Below are 16,604 nucleotides of genomic sequence, written 5' to 3'. Positions count from 1 at the left end.
CCATCGCCAAAGATTGGCCTGGCTGGGAGGAGGAGGAGGAGGAGAAGGAGGAGGAGGAAGAGCAGGACAAGGCCAGCCCGGACTCCTGGGTCCCCTCAGCACCCCTGGGGCGTTGCCCCCCCCACCCCCAAAGCCCAGCTCTTTTGGGATAAATTAGGCACACAAATATTTGCTCCCCCCCCCCCAGAAGTGACTTTGACCCCACAGCTGTTTGCACCCCCAAAATCACGGGGCGGGGTGGGGGCAGCAGCGGGGAGGGGGTAGGCAGCTGCCTGTACCCCCCCCCAAGGGACTAGTATCCCACCAGCTGTGCTGGCAGCCCCCCCCAAAAAAAACCCCTGGGTGGGGTCCCAAAAAACTGGGGGTGGCTCAGCACCGCAGCAGGGTCCCCTCTGTCCCAGGGGACCCCCAGGGGAGGAGGAAGGTTTTTTGAGGGGGGGGGAAACACCTTGTAGCCGCGACCTTGGGGGAACAATAAGGCTGAGGGGGGGCTGCTATTAATAACCCCCCCCGGTTATTATTCCTGCCGTGCGTCACCTCCTCTTCCTCGCCCGGATGAAGTAAAGGGGGGGACACACATCCAGAATTTAGGGGGGGCACATCCAGATTTTGAGGGGGGCACATCCAGATTTTGACAAGGGGACACATCCAAATTGATGGGGGGGAGGAGAAGTTGAGGTCCCCCCGAATTTGGGGCACAAGGTTCATCAAGCGAATCTGCATGTGGGACAGGGTGGTGCTTCCTCACCCTCCTCTTCCTCAGCTCCCCCCCCCTCCCCTGGGTTTTCCCCAGGGTGCGGGCAGGATTTGGGCCGGCGAGTGGAAAATGTGAGCGGCGGCGGCAGCGTCCGGCCGGGCGCGGTTGCCCCGGCGGCGGCGGGGGGAACCCAGGCGTCCGGGTGCGGGGCCGTGGCGCGGGGAGGCTTCCGGTAACAGGAGAGGGGTGATTGTCCCCTCCCTGGCCACCGCCGGTGACAGGACAGGCAGCTGCCCTTCCGCCTGGTCAGGATGGGGCCCGCTGCCCGGCAGGGCTGAGCACCCGCCCGCTCGGTGCATGTGTGGGGAGCGGGGGCAGAGAACCCACATGCTCGGTGCATGCATGGATGGGGTGATGGTGGAGCACGTACACACTCAATGCACGTGTGGGGAGCTGCAGCAGAGAACCCACGTACTCGGTGCCTGCGTGAGGGGCAGTAGCAGAGAACCCACAACTCAGTGCACGTGTGAGGGGCAGTAGCAGAGAACCCGCATACTCGGTGCATGTGTGAGGGGCAGTAGCAGAGAACCTGCGTACTCGGTGCATGCCTTGGAGAGCAGTGGCAGAGCACCCACACAGTCAGTGCGTGTGTGGGGAGCAATGGCAGAGGACCTGCACGCTCAGTGCATGTGTGTGGGGATGATGGCAGAGCACCCACGCGCTCAGTGCATGCGTGAGGGGCAGCAGCAGAGCACGTACACACTCAGTGCACGTGTGGGGAGCAGTAGCAGAGCACCCCCCAGCTCAGCGCACGTATGAGTTCCTCTGTGCCTCAGTTTCCCCTTCCGCACCCCACCTCCCCCCTCCCAAGCAGGCCGGGGCTGCGCTGGGACCCACGGGGTCCCCCCACCCTGAGCCAGACTCCCTCAGGGTGCCGTGTCCCCCCCATTTGTGCAGGCGAATGGCCATGTCCCCCCCCTGCCTTGTCCCCCCCCCCCCGTCCCCCAGCACCCGCTTAATCCCCCCCGGCGCTTGTTTGCACAGCAAAGTGCTGCCCCGACGGATTCCTCGCCACGGCGGGCGCCGGGGGCGGTGAGGGGGGGGACACGGGCTGAGGGGCACCCGCCGGGGCGGCGCACACGCGTGTGCATGTGTTGGTGCACAGGTGTGACGCGGCGAACGCGGCACCACGTTGCCGGCAAGGATGCGTAGCGGTGCGAACGCAGGCGTCCGTGTGCACCCGCAGCCGCGTGTCGGTGTGTAAATACGTGTGCACGGCCACATGTCGGCATGCACACGCGTCCCCATGTCAGTGCACACGTGTGGCGGTGCAAAGGCAGGTGCGCAGGCACGTGTCGGCGTGCACGTGCATCGCCGTGTCAGTGCACACGCGTGTGATGGTGCAAACATACGTGCACGGTCCCATGGTGCTGTGCACACACGTCTCCACGCTGGTGCACACATGTAGTGGTGCAAACGTGTGTGCACAGCCCCATGCCGCTCTGCACACACACCTTCATGTCAGTGCACACATGTAATGGTGCAAGCACACATGTACAGCCCCACACCACTGTGCACATGCGTCCCTGTGTCAGTGCATGCACGTAGCAGTGCAAAGGCGTGTGCACAGCCATCTCAGTGTGCACACGCGTCCCTGTGTCAGTGCACACATGTACAGGTGCAGAAGCGTGTGCACAGCCACATGTCAGCGTGCACATGCGTCCCCGTGTCGGTGCATGCACACAGTGGTGCAAATGCGTGTGCACAGCCACGTGTCAGCGTGCACACGCATCCCCGTGTTGGTGCGTGCATGTAGTGGTGCAAACACATGTGCACAGCCACATGTCAGCGTGCACACGCGTCCCCGTGTCGGTGTGTGCACGTAGCGGTGCAAACACGTGTGCACAGCCACGTGTCAGCCTGCACACGCGTCCCAGTGTTGGTGCGTGCACGTAGCAGTGCAAAGGCGTGTGCACAGCCCCAGTCCCCTCGCGCACACCCCCCTCCCCGTGTGCCGGCACACGCGTGTGCCCGCTGCCGTGGCGGTGCCGTGGCGGCGCAGGAATGCGGTGGGTGGGTGATGAGCTCATTCCCCCCCCCGCGCCGTGACTCCACCGCGCAGCTATGCGGCCCTGGCCCTGCCAGCACCCATCTGTGTCCCCCCCCTTACCCCCCTTCCCCGGTGCCGGTGACGTGGCCTGGCACCCAGCGGAGGGGTGACGGGTGTCCCCCAGGTCACCCGCGGCACCCGGGGCTTGGCCGAGACCTCCTTCCCCGAGGACACGGTGGCCGACCACGTCGGAGGGACGCGGGGACGCCGGTACTACGAACACCTCTCTGATGACGAGGACCTGGTGGCATCCGGAGGTAAGGTGGCACGAGGTGCCACAGGTGGGTGCCACCCTGGGTGGGTGTCACCATGGGCGGGTGCCACCCCAGATGCCACTCGTGCTGTCCCCGTTGCAGATGGCAGCGGGACCTGGTGGCATCTGGCAGTAAGGTGGCACCGGGTGCTGGATGCCACCCTGGGTGTCGCTCATGCTCTCCCCACCGCAGATGGCAGTGGCACCTGGTGGCATCTGGCAGTAAGATGGCACTGGGTGGGTGGGTGTTATCATGGGTGGGTGTCACCATGAGTGGATGCCACCCTGGGTGGTTGCTACCCTGGACGGGTGCCACCCTGGGTGCCACCCGTGCTGTCCCCATTGCAGATGGCAGCGGGGAGGATGGCAGCGGCATCACCTGGCCACCGGCGAGCGCTACCCACATACCCGTCGTCGGGCTGGCACCCACCGGTAAGGGGACGCCGTGGGGGTGGCACCTGTCCCCTGGGTGTCACCTGTGTGTCACCGCTCTCAAGCTCTGTCTCCTCTCCGTCCTCTTCCTCTTCTTCCTCCTCTTCCTCCTCTTCATCCTCCTCCTCGGCGGGCAGCGCTCGGGCCCCCCCCCCGCACCGGCGGGCATGGTGGTGGCGGAGCCCGAGGACGACCCCCCGCTGAGTAAGTGACACATATTGGGGGACCCCCCCCTTGCTGCACCCCCCACTTTTTTCTCCCAGTGCCACATGTTGGGGGGGATGCGGCTGGATGGGGGGGGGGATCACAGCTGGATGGGGGGGTCGCAGCTGGGTGGAGGTCACAGGAGGGTATTTTTGGGGGGTGCAGGTGCCATCCCCCCCATTTTTGACAGCCGCCCCCCCATTTCTGACTCCCCCCCCGCAGTTTATTTCCGGGCGCTGGTGAACTTCACCCGCAGCATCGACTACAGCCGGCAGCTGGAGGACCCCGAATCTGAGGAATTTCGGGAGGTTTCCGAGGCCGTGGTGGATACGGTAAGGGGGAGGTCCCGGGGAGGGGGGTGGTGGGGGGTTGGGGGCACCCAAGGAAGCACCCTGACCCCCCCATTTTCTGCTCCCCCCACCAATCAGCTGGAGTCTGAGTATTACAAGGTGCCCGGGGAGCAGGTGGTCAGCGTGGTCTTCATCAAGTGAGCTGGGGGGGTTTGGGGGGGCTTAGGGGGTTTTAGAGGGCTTGGGGGGGCTGGGAGGTTTGGGGGGGTCAAGGGGGCTGGGGAGGTTTGGGGGATGCAGGAGAGGTTTGGGGGTGCAGGGGAGGTTTGGGGGATACTGGGAGGTTTGAGTTGGGGGGGTTTAAGGGTGATGGGGAGGTTTGGGGGGGCTGTGGGGGGGACTAGGGGCGATGGAGACGTTTTGGGGTGTGGAGGGGGTTGTGGGGATGGGCAGGTTTGGGGGGCAGGAGGGCTTGGAGGGGATGGGAAGTTTTGGGGGTGCAGGGAAGGATTGGGGGGGCAGGGAGGTCCAGGGAGTCAGTGGGAAGGTTTGGGGGTGATGGGGAAGCTTGGGGAGACAGTGGGGAGTTTGGGAATAGTGGGGAGCTTTTGGGGGTGATGGGGAGGTTTTGGGGTGCAGTGATAATTGGGGGTACGGGGAGCTTTTGGGGGTGCAGGGGAGGTTTTTGGGGGGATGGGGATGTTTTGGGAGTGCAGAGGAGCTTTTGGGGGTCCAGGGAAGATTTGGCAGGGTGCAGGAGGGAGATTTTGGGGTGCTGACACCCCCCCCCTCCCCTTTCCACCCCCCCCCAGAGAGCTGGAAGGCGACGTTTTTGTGGAGCTGGACGTGGGCTCGGAGGGGAACGGGGACGAGGCACAGCTGGGGGGGGTCCTGCGGGACCTGGTGGCCGCCGGCTCCATTGCCTCCTACCTCACCTCCCCCCTCGGCTTCCAGTTCCGGCGCTTGGGGGCCGGTGAGTGCAGGAGGGGGGGGACACCCGGGGGGGGGGGAGTGCACTCAGACCACCCCCATAGATCCCATCCCATCACCTGGTCCCGCATAGCATTGTGTCTCGACCCCCTCCCCTCCAAATTTCTGGTGGGTGGATCTTTGGGGGATGGGGGTTGTCACCCTGACCACGGTGACCCCCCCGCCCACAACTAGTGACCCCCCACCCACGCGCCTGCACCTCCTCGGAGTTCACCTGCGGCAGCGGCGAATGCATCGCCGGCGAATACCGCTGCGACCACCGGCCCGATTGCCACGATGCCTCCGATGAGGATGGCTGTGGTGAGACCTCCCCCCAACCCCCCCCTGCACACCTATTTCCCCCATAACCCCCCATAAATCCCCCACACCCCCATTTCCCCCCTATATCCCCCATACTCCCCCACTACACGCCCTTCTCCCCTATAACCCCCCATAAACCCCCCCACTGCACCCCCATTTCCCCTCCTAAACACCCCTAAACCCCCCACTGCACCCCCATAAACCCCCCACTGCACCCCCATTTCCCCTATACCCCCCACAACCCCCCCACTGCACCCCCATTCCCCCCTAAACACCTCTAAACCCCCCCCTGCACCCCCACCTCCCCCTATAACCCCCATAAAACTCCCCACTACACCCCCAATTCCCCTATACCCATGTAACACCCCACTGCACCCCCGTTTCTCCACTATAACCCCCATAACCCCCCTGCACCCCCATTTACCCCCCATAACTCCCCCACTGTACCCCCATTTCCCCCTTAACACCCCTAAATCCCCCCTGCACCCCCACCTCCCCCATAACCCCCCATAGCCCCCCCACTGCACCCCCATTTCCCCCCTATAACCCCCCCATAAACCCCCACCACACCCCTATTCCCCCCAGCCCCCCATAACCCCCCTGCACCCCCATTTCCCCCCCATAACCCCCCCCATCCCCACAGACCACCCGACACGGATGCCCCCCACCACTGCCCGCCCCGCCACCACCCGCCCGGTAAGCACCGTCACCGTCGCCGCCACCGCCCCCCCACGTCGCCTGCTCACCCCGCGCCCCCCCAAACCGCCGACGGGTGGGTGCCAAGCGGGCGAAGCCGCCTGCGCCAACGGGCGCTGCGTCCCCCGCGATTACATCTGTGACGGCGAGCCCGACTGCGCCGACGGCAGCGACGAGGAAGCTTGCGGTGAGTTTGCGGTGCCGCGGCGATGGGGTGGGGGGCACCCTATGGGTGCTGACGACCTCCCCCACCACCCACCCAGGCACCCCCTCGCCCTGCGAACCCAACGAATTCAAGTGCCGCAACGGGCACTGCGCCCTCAAGCTTTGGCGTTGCGACGGCGAGAACGATTGCGGGGACGGCTCCGACGAGACCGATTGCCGTGAGTATGGCCGGGTTGGGGGACACGCGCGGTGACACGATCCCGGTTGACACGTGTCACCGTCACCGCTGCAGCCACCAAAGCGCCCGGTGCGGCGTGCGGGCCGGCAGAGTTTCGGTGCGTGGCGAGCGGGAGCTGCATCCGTGCCAGCTACCAATGCGACCGGGAACCCGACTGTCCCGACCGCTCCGATGAGGTCGGCTGCGGTAAGTGACACCGGGAGGGGACACGTCAGCCCAGGCGAAGGGACACCTCTACCAGGCTTGGGGACGTGGTGCCCGGTGTTGGGTTGGGGACACTGTGATGTGGCTGCGTGCTGGGGATGCTGCGCCCGAGCTGTGCTGGGGATGCGGTGCTGTGGCACAGGCTTGGGGACACTGTGCCTGGGGACGTTGTGCCATGGCACCGGGCTGGGGACACCGCACCTGGGCCATGGCACCGGGCTGGGGACACCGTGCCCGAGCTGCGCCAGGGACCCCATGGCATGGCACCAGGCTGGCGACGTTGCTCCCAAGCTGTGCCAGGGACCCTGAGATGTGCCAGGGACCCCACGCCACCGGCACCAGGCTGGGGACACTGTGTGCGAGGGACCCCGTGCCATGGCACCGGGCTGGGGACACTACACCCAGGGACCCTGTGCTATGGCACTGGGCTGGGGACACCGTGCCTGGGGACCCCGTGCCATGGCACCGGGCTGGGGACGCTGTGCCTGGGGGACCACATGCCATGGCACCGGGCTGGGGACACGACACTGTGCTGGGGACACTGTGCCCAATCCGTGCCACGCTGGGGACCCTCTGTCACGGCACTGTGCTGGCTACAATGCTGGGGACCCCGCACCCAAGTGGTGCCACGCTGGGGACCCAGTGCCATGGCGCGGTGCTGGGTGCTGCGCTGAGGACCCCGTGCCCAAGCTGGGCTGGGGACCCCTTGCTGGTGACCCTGTCCCCAAGCCGTGCCACGCTGGGGACCCCGTGCCCAAGCCGAGCTGGGGACCTGGTGCTGGTGACCCCGTCCCCAAGCCATGCCATGCTGGGGACCTGGTGCCACAGTGCGGTGCTGGGTGGCGTGCTGGTGACCCCGTCCCCAAGCGGTGCCGTGCTGGTGACCCGGTGCCCAAGCCGGGCCGGGGCCACGCCGGGCGCGGGGTGGTGACGGGGGGGTGCGGGCAGTGCCCCCGCAGGTGGTGACGCTCCCCCGGGAGTCGGTGCGGGCGGTGCCGGGGCAGACGGTCACCTTCACCTGCGTGGCCACCGGCGTCCCCACCCCCATCATCACCTGGCGCCTCAACTGGGGCCACACCCCCAGCAGCCACAGGTGGGGGTGGGGCGTGGTCCGATGGGAGGGGCCTAAGGGGGCGGGGGTCTAAAGGGGGGGTGGCCCACAGGGGCAAGGGGTGCTGGCTGAGGGGTCTGGGGGGAGGGGCGGGGCTTCTCTTTGGGGAGGGGCTTGCCCTCGGGGTGTGTCCTGCGGTGGGAGGGGCTTGCACTTGGGGGAGGGGCTTGTGCTTGGGGTGGAGGTGGTGGTTGTGCTTGGGGCGGGGCCTGTAGTGGTGGGAGGGGCTTGAGCCTGGGGGAGGGGCTTGTGCTGGGAGGGGCTTGCACTTTGGGGGAGGGGTGTCTGGTGGTAGGAGGGGCTTGTGGCAGGAGGGGGCTATGGTGGGAGGGGCTTGCACTAGGGGAGAGCCCTGTGGTGGGAGGGGCTTGCACTTGGAGGTGGTGCTTGTACAGGGGGCGTGGGCTGCCGTGGTGGGCGGGGCTTTCAGGGCAAGGCTCCCAGCAAAGGGGCGGAGCTAACAGCCAGCAGGGGCCATGCACACGGTGGACAGGGGAGCTGCACGGTGGGCGGGGCTTCCCCTTGAGGGCGGGGCTTGCACGAGGGGCGGGGTGTGCAATTAGGGGCGGGGCCTGGGCGTGCAGCGGGCCGTGTTCCTTTGCCGGTGCTGGGTACCGAGTATGCCGGGTGCTGCGTGTGCCGGGCACTGGGTGCTGGGTGCCAAGCGTGCCATGCAGGGTGTCGATCGTGAGCGAGGCCGGGCAGGGCACGCTGACCATCCGGGACGTGAAAGAAGCCGACCAAGGCGCCTACACCTGTGAAGCCATCAACACCCTTGGCATGGTCTTCGGCATCCCCGACAGCATCCTCACCGTCACCCGCCCCGGTGAGTGTCCCCCGCCCTCCCCTCCCCATCCAACCCCACCCCCACCACGGCACTGGCACCGTCACCCACCGTCTCCCGCAGGACCGTGCCCCGAGGGCCACTTCCAGGTGACGGGGACATCCCGCTGCCTGCCCTGCTTCTGCTTTGGCGTCGCCACCGCCTGCCGTGCCACTGCCCGGCACCGCCACCGCCTCCGCCTCCGCTTTGACCGCCCCGACGACTTCAAGGGTGAGTTATGGGGACAAGGGACAGGGGACAAGGGACGCGCCAGGGGCTGAGCATCTCCTTGCAGGCGTCAACGTGACGGTGCCGGCCGCGCCATCCCCACCGGTGCTTTCGGCCACCCAGCTCCACGTGGACGTGGGTGCCGAGGAATTCCAGCTCCTGGATCTGTCCCGCCGCTTCCTGGCCCTCGATGCCTTCTGGGCGCTGCCAGACGCCTTCCTTGGGGACAAGGTGACACCAGGGGTGGGGACAGGGCTGGGGACGCCAGCGGCACGGCCGCTGACAGCCTGCTGATGCTGCCAGGTGGATGCCTATGGGGGAGCGCTGAGTTACGGGGTGCGGTACCGACTGGGGCGGGGACCCCCTGAGCCCACCACCCACCCCGATGTGGTGCTGCGGGGCCACGGGCGGCAGCTGCGGGCACGCGCCGGAGCCACCCAGCCTGATGTCCTCAACCGGCGGCATGTGCCCTTCACCGAGGTGGGTGGGAGCCAGGTGGGGGATGGCAATGGTGGGTGGGAGGGTGGTGGTGGTGGTGGTGATGGGTGGATGATGGTGGTGGTGGTGGGAGGGTGATGGTGGGAGGGTGGTGGTGGTGGTGGTGATGGGTGGATGATGGTGGTGGTGGTGGGAGGGTGATGGTGGGTGGGTGATGGCAGTGATGGTGGGTGGGTGATGGCAGTGATGGTGGTGGTGGTGATGAGTGGGTGATGCTGGTGATGGTGGGGGATGGGTGATGCTGGTGATGGTCGTGGGTGGGTGGTAGGTGGGTGATGGTGATGCTGGTGGTGATGGATGAGTGATGCTGGTGATGGGTGGGTGATGCTGATGGTGGCGGGTAGGTGATGGCTGCTGATGGGTGGGTGAAGCCAGTGGTGGTGGGTGGGTGATGCCAGTGGTAGCAGGTGGCTGATGTCAGCGTTGGCATCACCCCGGGGTGACACTGGTGTCACTGTCCTGGCAGGACCACTGGGAGGATGAGGAAGGTGCCCCAGTGAGCCGGGAGCTGCTGCTGCTGGTGCTGCAGGGGCTGGAGGGCATCTTCATCCGGGCGGTCTACGACGGGCGCATGGCCAGCGTGGGGCTCAGCGACGTGGCCATGGATGTCACCAGCCCCAGTGACACCGGCCTGGGGCTAGCCGGGGACGTCGAGGAGTGCAGGTGACTGCTGGTAGCGAGGTTGCGGGCTCGGTGCCACCACCGCCACGATGCCACCGTCACACCACTGTGTCCCCAGGTGCCCCGTGGGCTACGCGGGGCTGTCATGCCAGCGATGTGCCACCCGCTTCGAGCGGGTGACAAGGGGACCCTACCTGGGGACCTGCTCCGGTTGCGGCTGCCACGGCCACTCCAGCACCTGCGACCCCGTTTTTGGACACTGCATGGTAAGGAATGGGGGGGTGACAAGGGAATGGGGATGTGGCATGGTGTCACCACGCCCCCTGTGCCACATGTCCCCATCCCCCCCCAGAACTGCCAGCACAACACGGAGGGTCCCCAGTGCGAGAAGTGCAAACCTGGCTTCTTCGGCGATGCCACCAAGGGCACGGCCACTGCCTGTCACCCTTGTCCCTGTCCTTACACTGAGCCAGCTCGCAGGTGAGTGCCAATCCCAGGGGCCCCCCCGCCCCCAAAATATCACTGCCCCAGTCTGTCACCATCATTGTCACCTGCAGGTTTTCGGAGTCATGCTTTTTGGACACGGACGGCCAAGCCACCTGCGACGCCTGCGCACCCGGTTACGCCGGCCGCCGCTGCGAGAGGTGGGTGCGGGGGGTCCCTATAACCCCCCCCCCCCCAAGACGCCCCACCCATCATCAACCCATTCCCATAGGTGCGCCCCGGGCTACGAGGGAGACCCCATCCAGCCAGGTGGCAAGTGTACCCCAATTGGTGAGTGGTGGGTGTTGGTTGTGGGGTGCCCCCCCACACCCAGGGGTGCCCCCCACCCTCACCCTCGCTGCCCACAGGCCAGGAGCTCGTCAAGTGCGACACCCGCGGGGGCAAGGACGAGGCCGGCGGCACGTGCCGCTGCAAGGTGCGGGCAGGGTGCTGGGCGGGGGGGCACTGGGTGCTCCCACCTCCCACAGCACCTAGTTGGATCCCCGAAGCACCCAGTGTGACACCCCCCCCCCCCACCATGGCACCCAGTCTGATCCCTGGGGCACCCAGTGTAATCCCAGCTATGGCACCCAGTCCGATCCCCCATAGCACCTATTCTGACCCCCCCATGGCACTGAGTCCGGTGTCTGGGATACCCAGTCCAATCCTCCCTAGCACCCATGCCACCCCCCACATTAGCACCCAGTCAAACACCCCCCCCAGCACCCAGTCCGACCCCCCATGACACCCAGTCCGATCCCTGGGGCACCCATTCTGCCCCCCCCAGCACCCATTCCGACCCCCCCCCCCCATAGCTCCCAGTCCGACTCCCCCCATGGCACCCACTCCAGCCCCCCCAGCACCCAGTCCCACCCCGCCCCCCTCCGTTTCCACTCCCCAGCAGCCCCCCACCGCAGCACCCACCTCCCCACCCTGGCACCCCATTTCCCAGTCCCCCCAGCACCCAGCTGGTCCGATCCCCCACGGCACCCATTCCTCCACCCCCTGGCACCCCCACCCACGGCACCCATCCTGTGCCCCCCCCGGCAGCCCAACGTGCGGGGGCGACTGTGTGACGCCTGCGCTGCCGGCACCTTCCACCTGAGCGCGGCCAACCCCGAGGGCTGCCTGCAGTGCTTCTGCATGGGCGTCTCACGGCACTGCGCCAGCTCCGCATGGAGCCGCCACCAGGTACGCTCACCAGGCCGTGCCAGGCCATGCTGGGTCATTTGGTGCCATGTTGTGCCATGTTGTGCCATACTATGTGACGCCAAGCCATGCCATGCCATTATATGCCACGTTATGCCATGCTGTGCCTTGCCTTGCCATGCCATGCCATGCCATGCCATGTCATGTCAAGCCGTGTCGTGCTATGCTGTGCCGTTATATGCCGTTATGCCGTGCTATGTCATGCTGTGCTGTGCCATACTGCGCCATGTCATGCCGTGCTGTGCCGTGTAATGCCATGCTATGTCAGACCGTGCCATGTTGTGCTGTGTCGTGCTGTGCAATGCCAAGCTGTACCATGTATTGCCATCTTTTGCCATGTCATGCCATGCTGTGTCATATAATGCCTTCCCATGCCATGTAGTGTCATGCCGTGCCATGTTGTGCCATGCTGCCACATGCCATGCCACGTAGTGCCATGTTGTGCCACGCCATGCCATGCCTTGCTGTGCCACGCCATGCCATGCCTTGCTGTGCCACGCCGTGCCATGTTATGCTATGCCATGCCATGCCATGTAGTGCCATGCTGTGCCATGTTGTGCTATGCCATGCTGTGCCATGCCATGTAGTGCCATGGAGTGCCATGCCTTGCTGTGCCATGTTGTGCTACGCCATGCCGTGCCACGTCATGTCGTGCTGTGACGTGTCATGCGTTGTTGCTAAGCCGTGCCATGCAGTGCTGCACCATGCCATGTAGTGCCATATTGTGCCATGCTGTGCCATGTCATGTCGTGCTGTGACATGTCATGCGTTGCTAGGCCGTGCCATGCAGTGCTGCACCATGCCATGTAGTGCCATATTGTGCCATGCCATGCCATGCCTTGCTGTGCCACACTGTGCCGTGTTGTGCCATACCATGTAGTGTCATGTCGTGCTGTGTTGTGCTATGCCATGCCATGCTGTGCCATGCCTACCACCAAACCCCTTCCCGCTCCCCTTCCAGGTCCTCCTCACCGCCGAGGAGACACCGCCACTGAGCCTGGCCAACCTGGCCGGCACACGGACCGTGGGTGACCGTGCCCGCTTCTCCTCCCCACGGGAGCTGCTCTTCGCCGCCTTCCAGGAGCTGCCCCGTGACGTCTACTACTGGGTGCTGCCCGCACCCTTCGCCGGGGACAAGGTGCCAGCGCCGGGGCCGGCTGGGGGACAAGGTGGACGTCCCCAAGCCCGGCTAAGCCTAGCTGCATCCCGCCCTGCAGGTGACATCGTACGGTGGTGAGCTGCGCTACACGGTGACGCACCGGGCACCAGCGGGCGCCCAACCTTTGCCACGCCAGCCCGACGTCCTGCTGCAGGGCAACGGCATCCTCCTGGAGCACTTCTCTGATGCCAACCCCCCATCTGGCGTCCCCACTGCCGTCACTGTGCCCTTCCGTGAAGTGAGGACCGGCGGGTGTCCCCCCTACCCCAGGATGGGGTTGGGGACACAGCGGTCACCCCCTGGTTGTGCCCACAGCGTGCCTGGCGCCGAGCGGATGGGCGCGATGCCACCCGTGAGCATCTCCTGATGGCTTTGGCCGACATCGACCTCTTCATGATCCGGGCGTCCTACTCGGATGAACCGGAGGAGAGCAGGTACCAGGGAGAGGGGAGGGGAAACTGGGGACATGGGGGTGCGGGTGGGCAGAGCGGTGGGGACATCCCCTCTTGCCCCGCAGACTAGCTGATGTCAGCCTGGACGTGGCAGTGCCACACGCCACCGGCCGCCCGCCGGCACTGGAGGTGGAGGATTGCACCTGCCCAGCCGGCTACCGCGGTGCCTCCTGCCAGGTGAGACCCTCAGTGTCCCCTCACCCCGGCCTTTGGGACACCGAGTGGTGGCCCACCCCCCTGTCCCCTTGTCCCCTCCATAGGACTGTGACACCGGCTACACCCGCAGCACCACCGGGCTCTACCTGGGCACCTGCGAGCCGTGCCAGTGCCACGGCCATGCCAGCGAGTGCCACCCTGAGAATGGCGTCTGCCAGGTGAGCTGCGGACAGTGAGGGGACACCCCAGGGACCCCCATGGCAGTGCCACCAATGCCATCACCCCCCCTTCCTTTGCAGGGCTGCCGGGATCACACGGAGGGCGCCCAATGTGACAAATGCCAACCCGGCTACTACGGCGATGCTACCCGGGGCACCCCGGGCGACTGCCAGCCCTGTCCCTGCCATGGACCCCACGGTGACACCCAGTAGGTGCCACCACCTGGTCACCTACATTCCTGGGGACACGGACAGGGTCTCACCCATCCCCTTGTCCCCTCTGCAGGGTGACCAAGAGCTGCTTCGAGGACAAGGACGGACAGCCCACCTGCACCGCATGCGCCCCTGGACACAGCGGGCGTCTCTGCGAGAGGTGCCAGGGGAACCCGGGGTGGGGGGTTGTTTTCTGGGGTGCAACCCCCCCTTCATTGGCTTTTTTTGTACCCCCCCTATAGGTGCTCACCTGGGTATGTGGGGGACCCGCTGCGGGGAGAGCCATGCCAAGGTGAGCGTCGTGGGGAGGGGACGAGGCAGTGTCCCCTGCAGTGGCACTGAGGGGGGCATCGTGCCTAACCGCTGTCCCCCCCCACTCCACCGCAGAGCCGGGCGTCCCCAGCGTGCAGTGCCAGTGCGACCCACGCGGCAGCATCGGCGAGGGCTGCGACGCTGACGGGCAGTGCCACTGCAAGGTGAGTCGTCCCCCCCTCCCAGCATGTCCCCAAGCCCTGGGAGGAGGTGACAGGGCCATGTCACCCACCCCGTCCCCCCCCCACTCCCCCCAGGCCAACGTGGAGGGTCCCAGCTGTGCCACCTGCCGTCCCCACCATTTCCACCTGAGTGCCAGCGAGCCGGCCGGCTGCCTGCCCTGCTTCTGCATGGGCATCGTCCAGCACTGCGCCAGCACCGCCTACGCCCGCGGCACCGTGAGTGTCCCCTCCGAAGTCCCCAGGCTGTCCCCAGATGTCCCCGACCCCACTCACCCATATCCCCATCCTGTAGGTCCGGACGCCCTTTGGTCCCGGTAATCCCCAGGGATTTGCCTTGGTGAACCGGCAGCGCAGCACCCGGGTGGGCACCGGCTTCGGGGTGGAGCCGGGCACCCCCCAACCCCGCTTGACCTACAGCCGTTTTGGGGAGCTGCCCCCCGACTCCTACTACTGGCAGCTGCCTCCCCCCTACCAGGGGGACAAGGTAATGGGGTGCCCCCGCCCCGCCCCAGGGGACAGGGGTGCCCGCAGGAGCACCCAGCCTGGCAACGGCTGCACCCACTCCCCGTGGGCACCCCTGGCTGCTCGCCCCACAGCTCTGGTGGAGGGGGAAGTGGGTGCAGCCTCCTGCATCTCCTGCTTTTTGCTTTTTTCCTTTTTCCTTTTCCCCCTTTTCTTTTTCCCCCTTTTCTTTTTCCCCCTTTTTTTTTTCCTTTTTCCTCTTCCCTCTTCCCTCTTCCCCCTTTTCCCTTCCCCATCCCTATCTCATCCCATCACCTTCCCCATCCCCATCATCCTCCCCATCCTCTTCCTCTTCCCTTTCCCCATCCCCATCCCATCCCCAACCTCTTCCCATCCCCATCCCTATCCGTATGCTGTCCTGTCCCTTCCCCTTCCCATCCCATGGGATGCATCCCCACCCCATCTCCCCATGCAGGTGGGCTCCTATGGCGGGCGCCTCCGCTACACCCTGACCTACACCCCAGGGGGGCAGGGAGCACCCCTGCCTGACGCCGACATCCAGATCACGGTATGGGGGTGCCTGGACTGGGGGGGGATGACAGGCTGACACCGGGGACCCCCTACCTGACCCCCCCCATATCCACAGGGCAACGACATCACGCTGGTGGCATACCAGCCCGACCTGCCCCCGCGGACCCCCCAGGCCTTCGAGATCATTTTTCGGGAGGTAGGAGGGAGCGGGTGGCTTTTGTCCCTGATGTCCCCCATCCCCACGACATGCCCAGCTGGGGTGTGTGTGTCCGTCCCCCCCGCCCTTGACACCCCTCTCTGCCTGCAGCAATACTGGCAGCGGCCGGACGGGCAACCGGCGACGCGGGAGCATCTCCTGATGGCTTTGGCCGACCTGGATGAGATCCTCATCCGAGCCACCTACTCCACCAGCACGGCCGCATCCAGCATCGCCGATGTCGCCATGGATATGGCCGTGCCCCCCCAACCCGGCCTCCCCCCGGCCCCTGAAGTGGAGGAATGCCGCTGCCCCCCCGGCTACCACGGGCTGTCCTGCCAGGTGAGCCCCCAGCATCACCCCCCCATCATCACCCCCCCCTTCCCAGGGATATTTTTTGGGGGGGAAGGGGTGTCACAACACTGAACACCCCCCCCTTTTTTTTTCCCCCCTGGCAGGATTGTGCGCCTGGTTACACCCGCACCGGCGGGGGGCTGTACCTGGGGCACTGCGAGCTCTGTGAGTGCAACGGGCATTCGGAGAGCTGCCACCCCGAGAGCGGCGTCTGCTCCGTAAGTATTTATATTAAGCAGGTTTTGGGGGAGCTGGGGTCTCATCCCAGCCGTGCACCCCCAATATTTGTGTGTGTGCGTCCCCAGGGATGCTTGCACAACACGGCAGGGGACTTCTGTGACCAATGTGCCCCCGGTTTCTACGGGGATGCCACCGCTGGTACCCCTGAGGACTGCCAGCCCTGCGCCTGTCCCCTCCCGTACCCTGAAAACCAGTGAGTGCCAGCGCTGGGGCAGGGGGGTGCCGGGGAGGGGACGCCCCCCCACCTCACACTGTCCCCACAGGTTCTCCAGGACCTGCGAGAGTTTGGGAGGCAGCGGGTACCGCTGCACCGCCTGCGAGCCGGGCTACGCCGGGCAGTACTGCGAGCGGTGAGGCCTGTGGCGGGGGGTGGCTGGCATCCCCAAAAAACCCATATACCCATATATATATATGCTCAGCCCCATATACCCACCCTGATATACCCACCCCCGTGGGCTCACCCTTATACCCACCCCAACATACCCACCCTGACAGGCTCACCCTGATATACCCACCCTGATGTGCTCCCCCTGATAGACCCATCCCAAAGTGCTCACCCTGATATACTCACCCCGAT

General features: G+C 65.9%; 1 protein-coding gene across 1 annotated transcript in view; it reads left to right on the top strand.

Moving 5' to 3' along the window:
* The window catches only part of HSPG2 (heparan sulfate proteoglycan 2), a 40,299-nt gene that overhangs the window by 2,262 nt on the left and 21,433 nt on the right, over positions 1 to 16,604 (top strand). Inside the window, 38 exon segments of the mRNA XM_052792563.1 lie at positions 2,932 to 3,064; positions 3,409 to 3,492; positions 3,919 to 4,028; positions 4,125 to 4,183; positions 4,799 to 4,959; positions 5,151 to 5,276; positions 5,920 to 6,159; positions 6,236 to 6,355; positions 6,430 to 6,561; positions 7,528 to 7,672; positions 8,368 to 8,516; positions 8,598 to 8,744; positions 8,809 to 8,972; positions 9,045 to 9,221; positions 9,706 to 9,902; positions 9,979 to 10,126; positions 10,213 to 10,340; positions 10,418 to 10,504; positions 10,576 to 10,634; positions 10,712 to 10,779; positions 11,394 to 11,534; positions 12,514 to 12,690; positions 12,770 to 12,949; positions 13,027 to 13,145; positions 13,229 to 13,340; positions 13,424 to 13,537; positions 13,619 to 13,746; positions 13,824 to 13,910; positions 13,993 to 14,042; positions 14,138 to 14,226; positions 14,320 to 14,460; positions 14,537 to 14,728; positions 15,182 to 15,274; positions 15,353 to 15,433; positions 15,545 to 15,775; positions 15,892 to 16,005; positions 16,093 to 16,220; positions 16,291 to 16,377. Coding sequence (XP_052648523.1) covers positions 2,932 to 3,064; positions 3,409 to 3,492; positions 3,919 to 4,028; positions 4,125 to 4,183; positions 4,799 to 4,959; positions 5,151 to 5,276; positions 5,920 to 6,159; positions 6,236 to 6,355; positions 6,430 to 6,561; positions 7,528 to 7,672; positions 8,368 to 8,516; positions 8,598 to 8,744; positions 8,809 to 8,972; positions 9,045 to 9,221; positions 9,706 to 9,902; positions 9,979 to 10,126; positions 10,213 to 10,340; positions 10,418 to 10,504; positions 10,576 to 10,634; positions 10,712 to 10,779; positions 11,394 to 11,534; positions 12,514 to 12,690; positions 12,770 to 12,949; positions 13,027 to 13,145; positions 13,229 to 13,340; positions 13,424 to 13,537; positions 13,619 to 13,746; positions 13,824 to 13,910; positions 13,993 to 14,042; positions 14,138 to 14,226; positions 14,320 to 14,460; positions 14,537 to 14,728; positions 15,182 to 15,274; positions 15,353 to 15,433; positions 15,545 to 15,775; positions 15,892 to 16,005; positions 16,093 to 16,220; positions 16,291 to 16,377 — 4,898 coding nt within the window.

This window comes from Harpia harpyja, chromosome 7, assembly GCF_026419915.1.
Source record: "Harpia harpyja isolate bHarHar1 chromosome 7, bHarHar1 primary haplotype, whole genome shotgun sequence".
Lineage (NCBI taxonomy): Eukaryota > Metazoa > Chordata > Aves > Accipitriformes > Accipitridae > Harpia > Harpia harpyja.
The sequence above is the reverse complement of the archived record's forward strand: the minus strand, read 5'-3'. Positions and strand labels throughout refer to the sequence as shown.